Source organism: Sciurus vulgaris (genome assembly GCF_902686455.1).
Source record: "Sciurus vulgaris genome assembly, chromosome: 18".
Classification (NCBI taxonomy): Eukaryota; Metazoa; Chordata; class Mammalia; order Rodentia; family Sciuridae; genus Sciurus; species Sciurus vulgaris.
This window is the reverse complement of record NC_136479.1, coordinates 28,435,176-28,452,740: the sequence shown is the minus strand read 5'-3', so window position 1 is coordinate 28,452,740 and position 17,565 is coordinate 28,435,176. Positions and strand designations below refer to the sequence as shown.

The following is a 17,565-nucleotide window of genomic DNA, read 5'->3' as shown; positions in this document are numbered from 1 at the left end:
TCTTGAATCCTCTTTGTGGAGGGGTTCAACAGATTCAATTTCTTCAATACATCAGACTACTCGTATTTTCATTTTCTCTTTTGTTAGTTGTAGTATTTATTTTCTTGTCCATTTCATCTAAATTGTCAAATCTGTCAGCATAACGTTGCTACAATACCCTCCTGCTACTGATTCATAATGTAGGCTGTTCCCTTTTTCATTTTTGATACTAGCTGTGTGTTTTCTCCCTTTTTATTAAATATTTCAAAGAACCAACTCTTGGCTTCATTTCTTTTCTATACATGCTTGTTATTTCACTGATTTTTTTCCCTGTCATTTCTTCCCTTCTCTTTTTGGGTTTGATTTGCTTTCTTCGTCTTGCTTCATGGCCATTCCTTCTCAGCGGTCCTTGTTTTCAACTGGATTCATTTATGGCTATGACTTTTCCTCTTAATGCCGCTTTAGCTGCTAAGGTTTTGGCATTCTGTATCTTCAGAGTTGCCCACCTTGATGCAGCTGGGTGAGCTGTGGGTAAGGTTCAGTCTGCCTCTGCATGATCCACCAGTGGAGAGTTTGGTGTTTATACTCTAAGGGACCCTGAACCCGAATCTTGGTCTCAGCATTGCCAGACTATTGCAAATTCCACTCTGCTTTTCGGAGTCTTGTATAGTTTTAAAACCCTCTCACCCTGGAGGTCCAGATTGTTGGCAGCCAGCCGTGCACTTCAGGCCCCTTGGGTCTCTCAGTTTTTGTGTCTAGCCTAAGCAATGGCCAAAGCTGTTGAATTTCTTATTCCCCAGAAACATCCCCTGCCTGGGGAGAACCATAGCCTCCCCCATAACCTGCTCCCAAGATGACAAACACTCCGGGAGAAAGTAAGAGGCAGATTCTTTGTGGTCCCCCTCAGCAGATCTGTGTCTCTTCTAACCTTCTGGTGACACTCTGGTCCTTTAAACAGAGGACTTCTGTTCCATATGACTGTGAGTTGCTCTCAGAAGAAGTGGCAGGCTCACCCAAAGCTACTACATTTAAGTGCTAGTGAGGGACAGGGTGTGGCACACATGAGGTCCCACTTCCATCCCTATCTTTCTTGTGGCTCTTCTGTTTTGTCAGAATCCATACATCGATTTCCAGAGACACCTTACTGTCAGCTCCTATGCCTTTTGGTGGCCTTGCTTCTCTGGGGCCAGCTTTCTTAGACCTGCCAAGGCCATTGCCATTCACCTGTCTGCCATCTGCCTTCCAGCTCCCAAAATGGTATTGCTTTCCTCTTTTCTTGTTCTTAGGGGTGTGCCGCTGAAAATCACTGCTTTATTTTGTTGAGTGAAATTTTGAAAGGAAGGAAACTAAAGTATGTGTTCTACCTGTTATACATACCAAGACACACAAATATTCTATAGTGAATAAATGCTTCACTTTTATAATAAAAAGACAACTTAAAAATGACACTGTAGACTGTATGTAAGACACAGTTCCTAACATGTAGCAATTACAATACTTGCTGAAGGAATAAGTGATGCTTGGATCCAGATTTGGAACCTCAGCTCCCCTGAGTGCTCTCTGGGCGACCTCAACTCTGCCATCTGTAAGACAGGGACCACAACTTCACCAACTCAGAGGGTGACAGTGAGGAACTCCGAGTTGAAAGGATGACACAGGCAAGCCTGAGACATGCAGCAGTCTCAGTGACGAGCAGCAGCCTCAGTGACGAGCAGCAGCACCGGCAGGACAGACCGACGAGATCTGGATGCTTCACTGAATAGTGGATTGCTTTCTTCTGACAAGCCAGCCACTCACTCCAGAGTTCGCTTGGAGTTCTTTCTGGAGATGGGCAAAGTAGCCACAGGACCCTTCTAGTCCAGCGTTCACCTTCCTCAACAGCACAGAAAGCAAATTTCACCTGGGCCACCCAGTGGATGCTGGCCATCATCCCAGAGTTCACCCAGTGTTTTCCAGGCAGGAAAAGAAACCACGGTTGGGTTTCCATGAATTCCCTGTGTGGGATGTTTTCAGGGGAAGTGAGGGTAAGTGGCGAGGGTGGACATCAGTTTCCTATTGAGGCATACAGAATGGCCATGAATGGTGGTTCAAGCAACACAAGTGCATAATCTCACAGACGTGTGGCTCAGAAGTCCAGCACGGTCTCCCTGTGCAAAACCCAAGGTGTCAGCGCAGTGTGCCTTCTGAGGGCCCAGCCCTCGCCTGTCTGCACCACTGTGAGAATCCCACTTCTTGCAGCTGCAGGACCTGTGTCTGTGCTGGCCATCAGCTGGGGTCGGCTTCCGGGGGTCTTCAGATGCCCCACTCCCGGCCTTTCCATCTTCGGAGCCAGCCACGGCAGGCTGAGTACTTTCTCCTTCCATCCAACCCTCTAACCAGCGCTACAGTCTGGTCTGGTCAGACGGGACACACCAGGATAACCCAGGGTCATTTCCTCATCTCATTAAGGTCCCTGATCTTGGTCACATCTGCAAAGCCCCCTTTGCATGTAGAGAGATATCACAGGACCTCGGAACTTGGGATCACACACCCTATTGCAGGTGGAGACAGCTGAGGACTGAAGCAGCTTCGTGAGTTCTCTACGGAAGGCTAGAGTTTCCTGGGCCTGGAAGCCAGGTCCCCCCACCCCGATCTGGTGTGTAAGCCAGTGACCCCAGATAAATACGTGGGACCCACCCCTCCCCACAGCTGCTGGTCTCCCCACTGGGGTTCCCTCCTACCTGGATGAGCTGAGCGCTGGGAGTAGCCAGCAGGTGGAGGGTGCAGGAGAGCTTCCGGAAGAAGCGCTCCCCAGCGGCCCCAAGGCCGGCGCCCCTGCACCAGTCCAGGAGCTGCTGCAGGCGGGTGCAGGCCTGCACCCCTCTGGGCCAGTGGAAGCAACTCAGGGAGGGTCCTGGGGAGGGAGGGAAGGAGGGAGGGAGATGCCCAGGCCACTCAGCACAGGGCCTGCTCTCCCCTGCCAGGTCACCGAGGATGGCACAGCTCAAGGACAAATGTGAAACTCTGCCTCAGTTTCCAAGGCAAACTAAGCTGCTTCCCAGAACCTGTCTGGTAGGGATGGACCAGGGTTGGGAGGCGAAGGAGGAAAGTAACAGGCAGGCGGGGCTGGGACAGCCACTGGCTCCGGAGGGCAGGTGTCGGCTGGGACCCCTTCCCTCCCACCCCAGTGCTACCCTGTCTGTGCTGGTGACACGGTGCTGCAGGGCTCTTGTGCCACAGCAGTGTCCCTGGCTGGAAGTGACCCACAGCTCAAGCCCTCGCAGCTGGTGGAGGAACGTCAGCTCTGCAGGCAGTGGCAAAGGTCAGCGTCTGCACAGCCGCACTGCCCTGGTTCCCTCCTGGTTTCTGTCCGCCAGGTGTTTCTGGGACAGTCTGTGCCCTCCCAGGCACCAGGAAGGGCCGGTGCAGGCCTCTTGACCCTGACGGGACCAGGGCTCCTGCGGGGCCATTTTGGGCCATGAGTCCTTCATCCCCAGGCCTCAACCAGCCTCCTGCCCACACCCTTGGGAACCACCCCGGCCCCCGCCCCACTGCTGAGGGTCCCTCAGGTTGTGCCATTTCCTGCAGGGACACAGGCCGAGGCCCACGCGGTCACACTCACCCTTGTCCAGAAGCTGGTTGAGGAGCAGTGTGCCGGAGAAGAAGAAGAGGTAGGAGAGCATCTGGGAGGCGACCTCTGGGTGCACCTGGAGCTGCCGCAGGAGGTCCAGGGCCGCCTGGTACACGCTCACGACCCGCCGCAGCTCCTCGGGCAGCGTAGGGGCCGAGCGCCAGCTCTCCCGGCGCTCCATCTGGAATGGGGGGCACTCCAGGAGGCCCGGGAGGCACACGTACAGGCACTGAGGGGACAGAACCGACAACGACGTCCAGAGGCGCTGGGGCCCAGCGGGCCGCCCACCACGCTCCCTCGTCAGGGCCGCCTGCTCCTCAGGCAGCGCTGGGCTGGCGAGTGAGTGCAGAGTCGGGTAAGCAGGCTCAGCTGAGGCTGGCATGCTGGTCACATGGTACATGCTCCTGTCAGAGGCACACAGAGGGGGCCCTGGTGGGATGAGCTCCAGAAGCACGTGTGGGAAACACCCTGTGGGCGCTGAGGGGAGAGTGGCCTCTCCTGGGAAAGTGACTCGCCAAGCCCTCAGAAGAGCCCACGCTGGGCTCAGAGCACAGGGGCTTGGCAGCAGCACTACGGCAGCAGCCAGGCTTGGCGTGACAACAGTGTGGCATTCCATGTAGCTCATGCCAGACTCTAATGCCTTGTCACTGATGCCAGGTGTGTTTCAGCAGAGGGGAGTGGGCACCGGGCGATGCCAGGTTTCCTCCTTGGTGAGCAAGGGGGTGACGGGTGCACCCAGGGCCTGGGCAGGACCAGCAGCCACCTCATCCCTGCTGAGACTGCATTCATCATGGCCCCTTCCCCGGTGCCCGAAGGTGCCCTGGGAGAGCCACTGGCACGAGCAGCAGCCTCTCCTGGCAGCGCCCGCGCACCTTGGACAGGTAGTACACGCACTGCTGGAAGGCGTACAGCACCACCTCCTCCAGCGCAGCCATGGCTTCCTCGCTGGCCGTCAGCGTGCAGGAGAAGAGTGACTCCTTGGAGCCTGTGGGGAAACAGCCATCAGCCCAGGGGCAGGGCCCGGGGACCTGCCAGAGCAGCAATGACAGCCTGTCCACCTGGTTCCCAGGAGGGCTCTGCCACCACTCCCACCCGGCCTCGGCATGTGACAGGCCAACCACAGCACTCACATGGCACCCAAACCCGCCTGCCACCCTGGACTGGCAGCACTGCGGGGAGATAGCAGGAGTCAGACACACAAGTCCCGATGGTTCAGAGAGAGACAGCAAGAGAGGCCCAGATGTGCTTCCATGGAAACCAGCCACACCTGCTGCAGGAGACCCTACCCTGGCTCCCGGGTCGCCGCTCATGGGAACACAGGGTGAGGAACCCATGCAGCTGCCCCTGGGGAGACCTTCACCCCACAAAGTCAGAACGCTCAAGGAGAAAGAAGCCCAAATCACCTATGCCACCACCCTAGCACCAGGGGCTGCTGGCCCAACTGCTGACCACGGCAGACAGCCTGGTGTGCAAGCCCGGAGGGCGGAGGGGACGAGAGCAGAGGGCTAGAGCCAGGACCCCGCCTGCACCGGGCCAACTGTGGGCAGGCTGTCTGAGATCCAGAGCCACCGCACCTGCCCAGGGATAGTGCAGAGCTGGCAGGAAGAGGGACGGCTGTGGGAATGACCAGAGGGGTGGGTGGGGCTCTGCTGGACGAAGCCAAGAGCAGCTGGGGTCTGAGACCTGGCCACAAAGACGCCTGTGCCCACCAAGCCTCTGCGAGGAGAAGAGGCTCCTAAGGAAACCAGCCCCCGCTGCTACAGGTACAGGCGCCAGCCCACCGCCAGAGAGCCAGCAGAGCCTACAAGGGCACAAAGAAGGTCACGTCCTTGAGAGATGGCCAACGAGGCCTTCTGGCTAAGAGCACTGGACAAAAAATCAGGAATGACAAAAGCAATCCTGCCAGCTCTGAGGACCTGACCTCCGGGTTCCCATAGCCAGTTCCTGGAAGTCAGCAGCCACCTGTGGCCTCCGGCCTCTCCATCCCTCTCCAGTTACTCAGCGCCTGTCATGCTTGGTAGAACCCAGCCATGAGGCTTCTGGGTCAGGTGCAGGGTGGGACATGGGAGCTCGCTCCCAGTGCCCATCACCAGAAGAGACACCCAGGCCCCACCAAACACAGCTCCTCCTGAGACAGGCGGAGCTGAGGATGCAGACCCCTGAACCAGGACAGCTCCTCCCAGGAGCAGCAGCCAGAGAAGGTCCCTGCATGAGACTCCCCAAGTCACCCAATGGCACCTCTGAGCACAGCCCAATTGCGCCATGTGGGAAAGGCACCGGCAGGGCACTTGCAGGTCAGGAAGGTGGCCTGTCAGGTCCTGGGCCTGCTCTTCCTGCTGAAGCCCAAACCAAAGGGATCTCCTCCTAACCCAACCCCAACACATGCCACGCACAGAGCAGCAAGCACTGGAAGAGCAGCTAAGGGACCGACTCCAACCATCCCTCGTCTCAGAAGCTGCCTGTTTCAGATACAGCTTGGGTCTGGGGTGGAGGGCAAGGATAGCCATGTTGCAGGCACTGGGTTCCACCCTGGGGCAGCCTGGACAGCAGGCGGCTGGGTTTGAGGGGCCTGTGCTGAAGGCCTGAGCCCCTGCAGACATTCACACCACATTCTCGGCAGATCTGCTTTATATTCAGGGCCTGTGCAGGGAGACCATGCCCCCCCTGGAGCCTAGCAAGCTTTCATGGTCACCAGAGGGGGAAAGGTCACAGCCCGGAACACCCCAGGAACTGGGAAGGATCCATGTCGAGGGCCAACACTTTCCGCCATGTGACCACAGATGGTCAGGTTCCAAGGCCCCGGGAGTCCCACCAAGAAGGGTCCCGACTCCCTGGTACCATAAAGCAGAGGAGGGGAAAATACCCTCTGGTTCTGCCCTGTCCAGGTGTAGGGCATACCCTCTCCCAACAGTCTGATGCCACAGCCTGGCCCAGACAGACAGGCAGGCCTGGGCCTGCACAGGGATCCCAGGCCCATGGTCCACGTGAGTCTCAGCAGCCCGGGCCCCTCCCCCACGGGGCCCTGAAGCACAGCAGGAGCTTGTCCAGAGGACTGGACCTCTTCAAGGTCACCATGCAGACACCCAAACCCTTATCCTGACCATCAAGAGCCCCACCTCTCAGGAAATCTACCCCTCGAGGTACCAGGAGCCACCGCAGGGTCCCAGTTTGCCCAGGACCCCACACTGGCTTTGACTTCGCAAGGATGGAGTCCATGCCTGCTTCCAGAATGACACAGAAGTGTATGGCAGACCAAGTCCACGTGGCCAATCTGCCCAGTGCCTGGCCTGTGTGTCCCTCCCAGCTCAAGCCTCCTGCTGCAGCCTGGACCATTGGAGGCAGGGTCCACTCGGGACCCCCATCACACCTGAGACAGGTCTCACAGACAAGAAGGAATGAGCAGCTTTGTTTCTGCCACAGCAGAGCAAAGCTATGTGGGACAATCCCTGGCCCACCCCCATGAGGCTCTGGACCCAAGGCCCCCTGGTGCCTGGGCAGTACACTGGTCCCACTGCAGGACAGCCCTGCCCTCCTCCCTGGCCGCCTCCAGTGCCCCCCAGGCCATCTCCAGCCTCTCCAGCCCTCAGCAGACACCCACCTGTGGGCCTCCAGGCCTGGCCCCAACGCCACTCCTCAGGGCCCTCCCAGGCCACCCCGACCAGAGTCACCTCACTCAGTATTTTCAGAACACTTCCTACTGCGTTTGATAAATCCTCAGATGCACATTCCCTGCAGTTTAATCTCTGAAATTCACACATTCTACAACTTTGCGCCCACAGGCGGCGACGCCCTTCCTTCCTGAAGTAAGGACGCATCTCTGATCCTTGCACATGGTCTATGATGCAACTGTCTCTCCCTTGCCAGGTGACCTGTGCGCCCCAACCTCCCCACAAGCACAACAGAGTGGGGCTAGTGGCGATGCCTCCACTCAACAGGACGTGAAAAGGCAGGACCGGTGGCACCGCATGCTGTGCGTCCAGAGGCACAGGTGAGCCCAAATCCCCAGGGCGCTGGTCTCAGAGGCAGTCCCCAGAGAGCTGGAGCTGAGGGAGCCCCCACCCGACTCCATCCCTGTTCCCACGGCCAATGGTGCCCGAGGACGGTACGCTGCTGTGAGGGCCCAGCAGCCGCGGAGCAGCCAGCGTACCTGTGACGTCCAGCTCCTCCTCCATGCTCTGCATGTAGAGCGGGCATTTCTGCTGCATGAAGTACAGGAGCTCGATGGAGTTGGACATCCAGAAGAGAATGTGCTGCAGGTCTGGAACCAGGTCAGCCATGGTGAAGCTGGCCCAGGAGATGGGCTCCTGGCTACCGAGACAGAGAGACAGGAGTTAAGCTGGCCACGAGCCCGGGTTGAGTCTGCCGCTCTGTCATGTTGGGACGTCTGTTCTCATGGAACCCTAACCCAAACAACTACTTTGTCAACCTAGAGGTTAGACAGGGAGGTCTGGAACTGTGCATGTACCCACTTGGCATCTGCCCACAAGATGGCCAGAGGAAACCTAGTGGAAGGGCAGTCACTGGTAAAGACCTTTCGTAAATAACCTGTTTCTGTCTCTCCTCTTTAGAAATAAGATAAAAAAGCAGCCTCGAATGCTGAGAGGTGGGGGCCACATGCACGTGGAGGGATAAGGTCCGTGGTTTCCAGAACACGGAGCGTGAGCTTGGGCATGTTATTGAAGAATGAGGAATAGGAGCTTCAGCACGACATTTAACAAGGTGATGACCAGGGAAGCAAGCATAACAGAGGTTTGGGAGATGCATAAATATTAGCTAAATCCTACTGTGTCTGAGAAGGAAGCCAGAAGATTGGGAAGTCAATGAAGTGAGGGGCCACAAAGCATGTTCTCTGAAGATCTGGAGGTCGTCGTCAGAAAACTCCAGAGCAGACAATTGACCAGGTCACCCCAGATCTCCAGGAGGAGCCCCGAGGCCGGGTCTCCTTCATGAACCCTCCTGCAGTTTGGGGCGTCTTCCACAGGGGTGCTCAAGGTCAATTTCAAGCAGAAGCTACCAGCACAGCCAGGTGCCAGGCACCAGGGAGCGGCTCGGACCCCTCCTGAGGCCATCCAAGTGGGACAAGAGCATCTTCCCTCCCAGATCTGCCGACTCTCGGCTCAGGGCTCCCTCCTTAGGGGACAGTGGCAATGTTGCCTGCCTCCCCCAGTGGCAGTCTCTAGAGCCACCCAGTCATCTCGCCATCTCGGGCACCGGACCCAGGATGTGTGTCAACTGCCCTGTGTGACTTGAAACTTCCTTTCATCGTCACTGTGCTGGATAATTTCTCATTTTAAAATGCCAACACGTCTTCCTCAGGTTCCTCATCTCGTTAACACACAGCCCGGTATTAAGCCCTGACCAGGCAGTGTGGACCTCCTGGTGTCCCAGAAGCTCAGGGCAACGAGTCCATTCACTGACTTCCACAATCCTGTCTTCTGGGCACTGCTGAGCATCAGGTCGCCGTGCACCCTGGAGCTGTGACTAGGCGTGGGGATCGTCTGCAGGTGGATCACCCCCCAAATATGGCTCGGTCTGGCCTGGGGTGAAGACAGCACCCCTACTGCCTGACACCCACTAGCCTGGGACCCCTCACTCCTTGCCCCCTCACAGGGGACTCTAAGTGGCCAGCCTCCAAGGAGGCTGCAGCTGCTCAGCCGCCACAGGCCATCGAGAGCAGTCTCCGCTCAGGACCTGGAGGGGCTCTTTGACCCCACTGCACCTGGAGGGCATCAAGGTGAGGCCCTCAGAGGGACCCGAGGGCAGCACCTGCGTTTGGTGTCTGCTCACAGTCCAGGCTCCTGGGGAGTCTGCAGTGCCCCTGGAGGGAGCTGTCGGGACCACGCAGGGCTGGGCCTGGAGAAGGTCACAGCAGGGCCAGGACTGTTTTTCTCCCTGGTCCAAGATTCTCCCCAGGGCCTGAAGCTCCTTTGCTCTCTCTGATGTAATTCACTTTTGTCCACAAACAGGGCTGACATCTCTGTCCTGTTCCTGGGTGGGGAACAGACTGGCCAAGGCGGCCCCTCCTCACTGCTGCGCCTCCTTGGTATTTGCACAGGGCCAACTCCTCCCTGTCCACTCTCCATGACCAGCTGAGTCACACGTACATATGCAGAAGAGCACATAGCACTGTCATTCAGAAAGGGCTAATTTGTTTTCAATATTTATTGCCCTTCTTAAGAAACCACCCACCAGGCCCTGCCACCTGGAGCTTCAGTATCAAGCCCCAGCAAGGTCAGCACAGAGTGCTCACCACCCAGCTGGGCCACGCACCATGGCTCCCTCTGAGTCGGGCACAAGGAGATCTGGCCCTTCCTGCACAGCCTATGTGGACAAGGAGCAAGCGTAGGCCTGGTGGCAAAGACAGTCCCCCCGTAGGACAAGAGCAGGTCACTGGAACTCAGTGAGGAACGGGAAGGCCTGTGTGGCTAAGCAAGGCCGGAAGTAAGGCCTCGAGAAGGTCGTGCAGAGGGGTCCACAGCCGGCACTGTGCCCGGGGGGCAGGCAAGGCATCCTGAGCAGGTGGGAAGCGGAGAGCAATACGGCGGCAAAAACCTGGACCCGGCAGCCCATCTATCAGAGAGGAAGAGCGCGTGGGCGGTGCAGGCACCCGAGGAGCAGCGAGTCACAGCTGCTGACCTGGAGCCCCTGAGCGAGTCAGTCACCACACAGCTCATCCTGTGCAGCTCATGGGTGGGAAGGAGGGAAGAGGGAAGGGATCCATGTCACACGCAGCTGCCTCGGGCTGGACTTCCTGTGATGGCAGCTGAGCACAGCTTCTCTTCAGGAGAGAGCGTGTTCCTGTCATGTTTGTGCAACAGTGAAATGAATGCTGCTGGAGGACCAGGTGGGGACAGGAATGGCTGAGGGTCCAAGTCGCAGAGCTGGACCACAAGTCGTAAGGCTGGACCACAGCAGGGTGGACGGGCAGGGGGCAGCAGGCGATAACCAGGGCAAGGACTGGCAAGGTGACAGGTCTCTTGACAAGGCCAAGCAGCTTAGCAGAGCCACCACTAACAGAGTGAGGAGAGGTGACAAAGGCAGAGTGGACCGGGGTGTCTGGGGTGGGACGTGAATGGAGGAGCTGGCAGAGGACAGAGCGAGACCAGGGAGGGAACAAGAGGGGCCAGGCGAGGAAGGCCCAGCGGAGGCCTGCAAGCCCTGGGACAGCAGGCCAAGCAGGACAGGGGCCACACGCCCAGCAGCCCATCAGAAGGCAGTGTGGAGAAGCAGAAGCCTCCCAGGTCCTCAGCACAGACTCCCTGGTGACAGTGTTAACAGGCAGGGGACAGAGGATGCCAGGCAGTGGGGCTCAGCGGACAGAGCATACAGAAAACAGAGGCAGCAATGCAACCTGAAGCCCAGTCTAGGATGAGGGAGGGAAGAGTGGGGCAGCCATGATGGTAGCAGGCAGGTGGAGGGGCTGCCCTCTCCCAGGTGTGGAGGGCCATGTGCCTCGAGGGCCCAGTGCCGCCTGTGTCCCCCGGGCTGGTCCTCTCTGCACGCTCCCTCTGGGTGGGGTTGGGTTTCCGATGGCAACACTTGCGCCCATGTGAGCCTGTCCATCTTGGGCGCCCCCTTTGTGTAAGCAGCCTGAGCCCAGCTGTCCAGCTGTGGGGCTCTGACACCAGCGCATCTGCCACCTGACCTTCCTGAACCCCAAAACGTTCTGAGTCCCAAACACATCTGGCCCCAAAGGCTGGGGATGAAGGATCACAGGCCTGAATGTGAACGTTCACGAATGATCTATCATACGTGAGGCTGACGCTTTGGTAGAATAATAAACACAGACCTTTGGGCTGGGAACAGGTCTCCCGAGCCTGGTGGAGGCCAGAGGGTGAAGATGTGTGGAGGCGCAGGGGAAGCCAGGCCTCAGGGGACCTTCAGCCCCTGAACTTCAAGCTGGACTCCAAGCCCTTAACACAGAAGCACATCATGACCCGCACTGTGGACAGCCTTAGGCCTCAGGTGTGAAGCTCTTAGCTCCCAGAGGCTGGGCCTCAGCAGCCAGGGCTCCGCACGCAGGCGAGGACAGAGTGGACGAGTCCAGGAGAACTGGAACTGCATCCCACGAAGCCAGGGCTCTGCCACAGGTCCACAAGGCCCTCTGCTTGTTCAACTTACAGGCAGGGGGCAGAGAATGAACAGGACACCCTCAGCCTGTGCCACAGAGAGAGGCACATAGCCAGTAGAGGGCACAGAGCAACCCAGAAACGACAGCAATAGGACCGGAGCTACAGGACCAGGACCTGGGACTTCAGGAGACCTCCGCACACAGTGCACACTGGTCACCACTGAAAACCACACTGACCTCAGTGGGAGTGAGCCAAGGGAAGGGAGAGTCGCCCCAAATACTGACACCACCGAAAGACAGGACGTGAGGTCATGCAGTAATCATATCTCGAGGGACTAAAAAGATAAAAAAATGTTAAACATGATTGAACAAGGCATATTTAACTTAAGAGAAAAAAAGGACTGAGAGGCCAGGAGTGATCACTGAGAAAGGACCAGAGATAGGTAAGATGTGGAAGAGCCATGAGGAGTCGGAGGACGCAAAGACCCGAAGGTCAAGTATAGTGACAGGAGCCCCCCGGGAAGCAGGGCCAGGCAGAGCTGTCAGAGCAACAGCAGCCAAAACTGAAGGGGGCCCCCGAACTCCAAACAGGAGAAACACAGACTAACCAACCCCAGAAACATCGTCAGTTTTACTGACGACCCAGAGAGAATCTTAAGACTTAAGACTTCTCAGCAAGACAGGATGCTAAGGGATGATGGAAGCACATCTTCCAGGGCTGAAGGAAGAGAGCTGACCTCCTCCCTATGAGCCAAGCAGATGGAAACATTTCCTGACACCATGTCCAAGGGGCTGGCCACCACAGAGCTGCACTCAGGATGACTTCAATCCCAAGGGAACATTCTGGAATGAGGGAGCTGCACAAGGAGTCATAAGGAGAAAAACACTGGTAAGCAAAAGCACGTGGGTAAATCAAGATAAACACAGATTATACAAAGAATGACATGGGAAATGACAGGGCCGAAAGCAAAGTCAGCTCAAATAATACAAGAGATAGACTGAAAGCCAGAGGTGGGATGGGACTGGAGCAAAGCCTTCTAAGATCTAGTCTTGTGTTCCGCAAAAGAAGATATCAGTATTTTCAGAATAACACTGAAACCAACAGGGGAGTTTCTAAACTCCAATTAGATAAGAAAGTATAAAAATGAAAGGCAATAGGCACAGTAAACAGAAACCATGGTGGACATGGTAAAAATACCTCCGATTGGTAACTATAATAAACGTAAATGGGTTAAACTTGTACACCAACAAAGATGAGCAGACTGTATAAACAATTACTTTCAGAAGTAAAAGGGCGCAGAAAGATTCCAAGAAAGAAAAGAAAAAACTTACCAGGCAAACAGCAAACACCCGGAAAGTGTTAAAGTATTAACACCAGTGGAAGAAGACTTTAAAGGCAGTAAGAATCATTAGGAAAAAGGGGTACTTTAAAAGGAATGGTTTTAAAGGCGATGCTTGAAGCTGTAAGTGCCTCACTGCAAAGTACCAACAAAAATAAAACAAAGCCAATAATTTTTTAAAGAAACTTACAAATTCACAACAACAAGAGGAAGTGCTAATTCATCTCAAAATCATAGTCTAAGTTGACAAAAAGTTAGTATTAATCAAATTAAATGAACAAATATGATCTCATAGACATATGCTGAACTTCAGACAAAAATAATCTTCAAAATACAAATAGAAAGCTTGCAAAACTCTATCACAAACTAGCCAACAAGGGATTCTTAACAAAACAAAAAAGAAAAAAGTCTTACAAAAAAACACATTTTCTTATCACATTGTAACTAAATGAAAAATAATAGCACAGGGCTGGGGCTGGGGCTGATTGGTAGAGCACTTGCCCAGCATGTGTGAGGCCCTGGGTTCAAGCCTCAGCACCACATATAAATAAAAAAAAAAATAAAGGTTTAAACAAAAAGAAAAAGAAAGGCACAGAAAAGCATATATATTTAGAAATTCAAACAACTTTCAAAATAATTCATTAATTAAAGAAGAAATTAAATAAAAATCATGCAGGGATAAGGAAATAAAGAATGGTTCTACATGAGAAAACCTAGGGTACAGACCCCACGTCAACAGAAGCAAAGGAAGAAGAAGGTCCCAGATGCAGGCAGGTGTCGGGTGAAATCCAATGGTCGTTCACATTAAAAAGAAACAACAGGATCGGAGCAAACACAGCCAAGTGTGAACAACGGTAAACCCAGGTGTGTGTTCATGGTGGCAGGAAGCATACCCTGTCCTCTATTTTGGAAATGGTTCATTATTTTTTTAAAAGGAAAAAAAAAAAAATCAACCAGGAGCATGTATTCAGGATGGACACAGGACTGCTTCTAGGCCCTGACAAACATTCTGGAGTACAGTGGAGGGGGTGAGCTGGAGGGAAGGCCTGGCTCTTCCTGTCTGTGGGGAAGCTGGGTCCACCTGTATCTGCTTCATACCGAGGGTTCTGGGGGCCCCAGGCTGCCCACAGACAGGCTCTGACACAGAGGGTCCCATCTTACCTGCACCTCAGCACACAGGTGCCCAGGAGGAGGGCTGGGCAGGCGCCTGCCACCTCGGTGCCCCTTAGCACTCTGATAGTGCTGGAGCCCAGCAGAGGACAAGTCCCTGGGGAGGCCCCATACTCAAACTGGCCCTGTCCCAACTTCCACCAAACTCCCTCGCACAGAAACCCAGCATGGGACCTGAGCCTTGGCCACCTTCCTGCCATCTGCCCAGGGCTGCCTTCAGCCTGGGTTCTACAGGAGGCAATGCCTGGGTCCCCTCACAGCCTCAGACCCCACAGGACGTGGCTCCCACTTGGCACATCAGTCGGATCTTGCTCTGGCTTCCAACACTGACAGGAACCAGGGAGTGCGTTTGTGCAAGTGGGAGGCACCCTGAGCTCAACTGCACCTGGGAGGGACATCAAGAATGGATGGTGAGACCCCAGCCCTGCTGCCTGACCTGTGGCCTCTGAGTGTCCTTAGCTCCTGCTTTGAAAGGGGGACGGTGAAATCACCTGCAGGACCCCAGAGCACACGTGAGGGAGCACACATGGCAATGGTGTGCTCTGGTTTTGAGAGATGAGGCAGGAACAGGAACGAGGCTGGCCTCTACCACGCTGTGGCCTGACTTAACCTGGGAGCCCCACAGATTCTGCCCCTTCCCTCCACGCCCCACCAGACCACCTTTGACTTGGCTTTCAGTGTTACCAACTGGGTGGGGCTCTTAGAGGTGACCTGGTTAGGAAGTTCACATGTGTGTGCAGAGAATCATGTTACAGATTCGGGGGACTGTCCTTCAGCATGGTTTTTAGGTTTGATGACACAACAGCAAGTGGCTGAGGTTCTAGGACTCTGGTGTGGCAGTGTCCACAGTACAGACACACAGCACTGCTGCCCCTACAAACCGGCCCCAGAAGAGGTGCTTCTGGAGGGCTTCACACAGGGGGTGCTGCAGGGCTCCACGTCTGCACCTCTGTCACCCGGTCCAGACAGCTCCGCTGAGGTCCGGCAGCAGCACAGGTTAGAGGCGTCCCTCTGTGGAGGGGGTCTTGGAGGGAGCAATACACAGCCTGGTCTCACAACCGAGGGCTGTACGTCTTTCCTGAGGGGGGCGGGGAATTTAACCTGGTGATCAGGGAACGTGGGCCGCAGGCCTTGCCTACTCAGCCCTGGGGAGACTTCTCACCCAGAGCTTCCCAGGGTGGTGGTGGTGACAGAAATGGACGCGCTGAAACTGTACACCAAGAATACAAATAACCCAATCAACAAATGGGCTAAGGATGTGAACAGACGCTTCACAGAAGAAGATCTACAAGCAATCAACAAACATATGAAAAAATGTTCAACATCTTTAGTAATAAGAGAAATGCAAATCAAAACTACACTAAGATTCCATCTCACCCCAATTAGAATGGCGATTATCAAGAATACAAGCAACAATAGGTGTTGGAGAGGATGTGGGGAAAAAGGTACACTCACACATTGCTGGTGGGACTGCAAATTAGTGCAGCCACTCTGGAAAGCAGTGTGGAGATTCCTTAGAAAACTTGGAGTGGACCTACCATTTGACCCAGCTATCCCACTCCTTGGCCTATACCCAAAGGACTTAAAATCAGCATACTACAGAGATACGGCCACATCAATGTTCATAGCAGCTCAATTCACGATAGCCAGACTATGGAAACAACCTAGATGCCTTTCAATTGATGAATGGATAAAGAAACTGTGGTATATATATACAATGGAATATTACTCAGCCATAAAGAATAATAAAATTATGGCATTTGCAGGCAAATGGATGAAATTGGAGAATATCATGTTAAGTGAGATAAGCCAATCTCAAAAATCCGAAAGAGGAATGATCTCACTGATAAGCGGATGATGACACTTAATGGGGGGTGGGAGGGGGACAAGAATGGATGAAGGAGGGACTGTATAGAGGGAAAAGAGAGGTGGGAGGGGTGGGGGGAAGGAAAAAATAACGGAATGAATCAAACACCATTACTCTATGTAAATATATGAATATGCAAATGGTGTGCTGTTACTCCATGTACAAACAGAAACAACGTGTATCCCATTTGTTTACCATAAAAAAAAAAAAAAAAAAAAAAAAAGGACGCGCTGCTCTGAGATGGAAGGACAGCTGGCGGATCCCAGAGCTGCCTGATCCCCAGCATCTGGAGGCTCCCTGAGGACCTGGCTCCTCGGGAAACAGGAGCCTGAAGGGAGCGTGTGGCTGAGCGGCAGGAACCATAACTGGGCCATACTTACAGTTGTGCCTGCTTCTCTGCCAGTTCTTTGGTTTTCTCCTACAGCAAGAGAGAGAAACAGGGTAACAGGGATACATCCGAACACATCATTCCACCTCCACAAAACAGGGCTCACCATCCCAGACATCCTGTGCTATGCTGATGGTCTGTTCTCAGCAATGTCAGAAAGAACTTTCCATTGACCGAGATGTCTTCCTGTTCCATCATTAAACACGACCTACACGCTTCCTACGGCAGAAGCAGTCCACAGCCCTCAGCCATTTAAAACACAGTAGACAGGACAAACATTTTACACAGACTAGAACGAGCAGTCTACTAACACTCTTGTTACCCTTAACATATACATTTTGAAAGATGCCAGCCACAGAAACAACAGGCTTGAGTATTTACAGATATATGTAAACGGCACAGCAGGGAGCAGGGTTAGCTAACATCTGCACATTCTCCTAAACGAGAAATTGGTCTCGCTTTAGCAGCAAATTAGTGTCGGTTCTGGTTGCTGGCTTGGTCCTCATGCCCTGCTCCTATGAGATGCGCACAGCCATCGACCTATGTGTTGGCTAAGAAATACAAGGACAGGGAGGTGGCACTGGGAGCTGCCCTGCAGGAAGAGGGGGCTCTGCATAGGCCAGAGCGGAAGTGGGGAGGTGCCATGGGGCACAGGGTAACCTGGATTCAGACACCTTTGTCTGTGAGCTCCAGATGCCCTAGGAGCAGCTCCTGCCTGCAGCCTCGGTTTCCAAGCCTGTGAAATGCTGCAGGGCTGGGTCCCCGTGTGCAGCAGGTATGAACCAGGAGTGGGGCAGTGTCCCTGGGTGGGCAGTAGCCCTTAGTGGTGCTCACTCTCCACCTGCCCCCTAATCATGCCCTCCTGGCCTCGGTTTCCTCACCTGTGATGTGGGACACAGCATCAGCCCAGTCATGGCGGCTGCGAAGCTTAATTAGGTCAAAGAGCATGGGGTTGGCTGGTGAGTGCTGGGATGCTGCCAGGTTCCCCTGGCCCTGTGCACTGGACTCTCCGGAGGGTGCGTGGCCATGCCATGGGGGGAGATCAAATTCCAGCACACCCACAATGCCTGCGGGTCACTCACTTGAACCTCCGGATGGGATGGCCCATCAGACTTGTGCTTTCAAAAGCCTTCACGTATT

The 17,565-nt window shown here is 54.7% G+C and overlaps 1 protein-coding gene across 4 annotated transcripts in view; it reads right to left on the bottom strand.

The window, feature by feature from the left end:
* RADIL (Rap associating with DIL domain) overlaps window positions 1–17,565 on the bottom strand; it is a 57,258-nt gene that overhangs the window by 6,849 nt on the left and 32,844 nt on the right. For all 4 annotated transcript variants that reach the window (XM_079121066.1, XM_079121068.1, XM_079121067.1 and 1 more), the window contains 5 exons: window positions 16,418–16,455; window positions 7,737–7,897; window positions 4,462–4,574; window positions 3,581–3,818; window positions 2,700–2,872 (listed from right to left, as the gene is read on the bottom strand). In XM_079121066.1, the coding sequence (XP_078977192.1) occupies window positions 2,700–2,872; window positions 3,581–3,818; window positions 4,462–4,574; window positions 7,737–7,897; window positions 16,418–16,455 (723 nt within the window). The remainder of the gene's footprint in view (window positions 1–2,699; window positions 2,873–3,580; window positions 3,819–4,461; window positions 4,575–7,736; window positions 7,898–16,417; window positions 16,456–17,565) is intronic.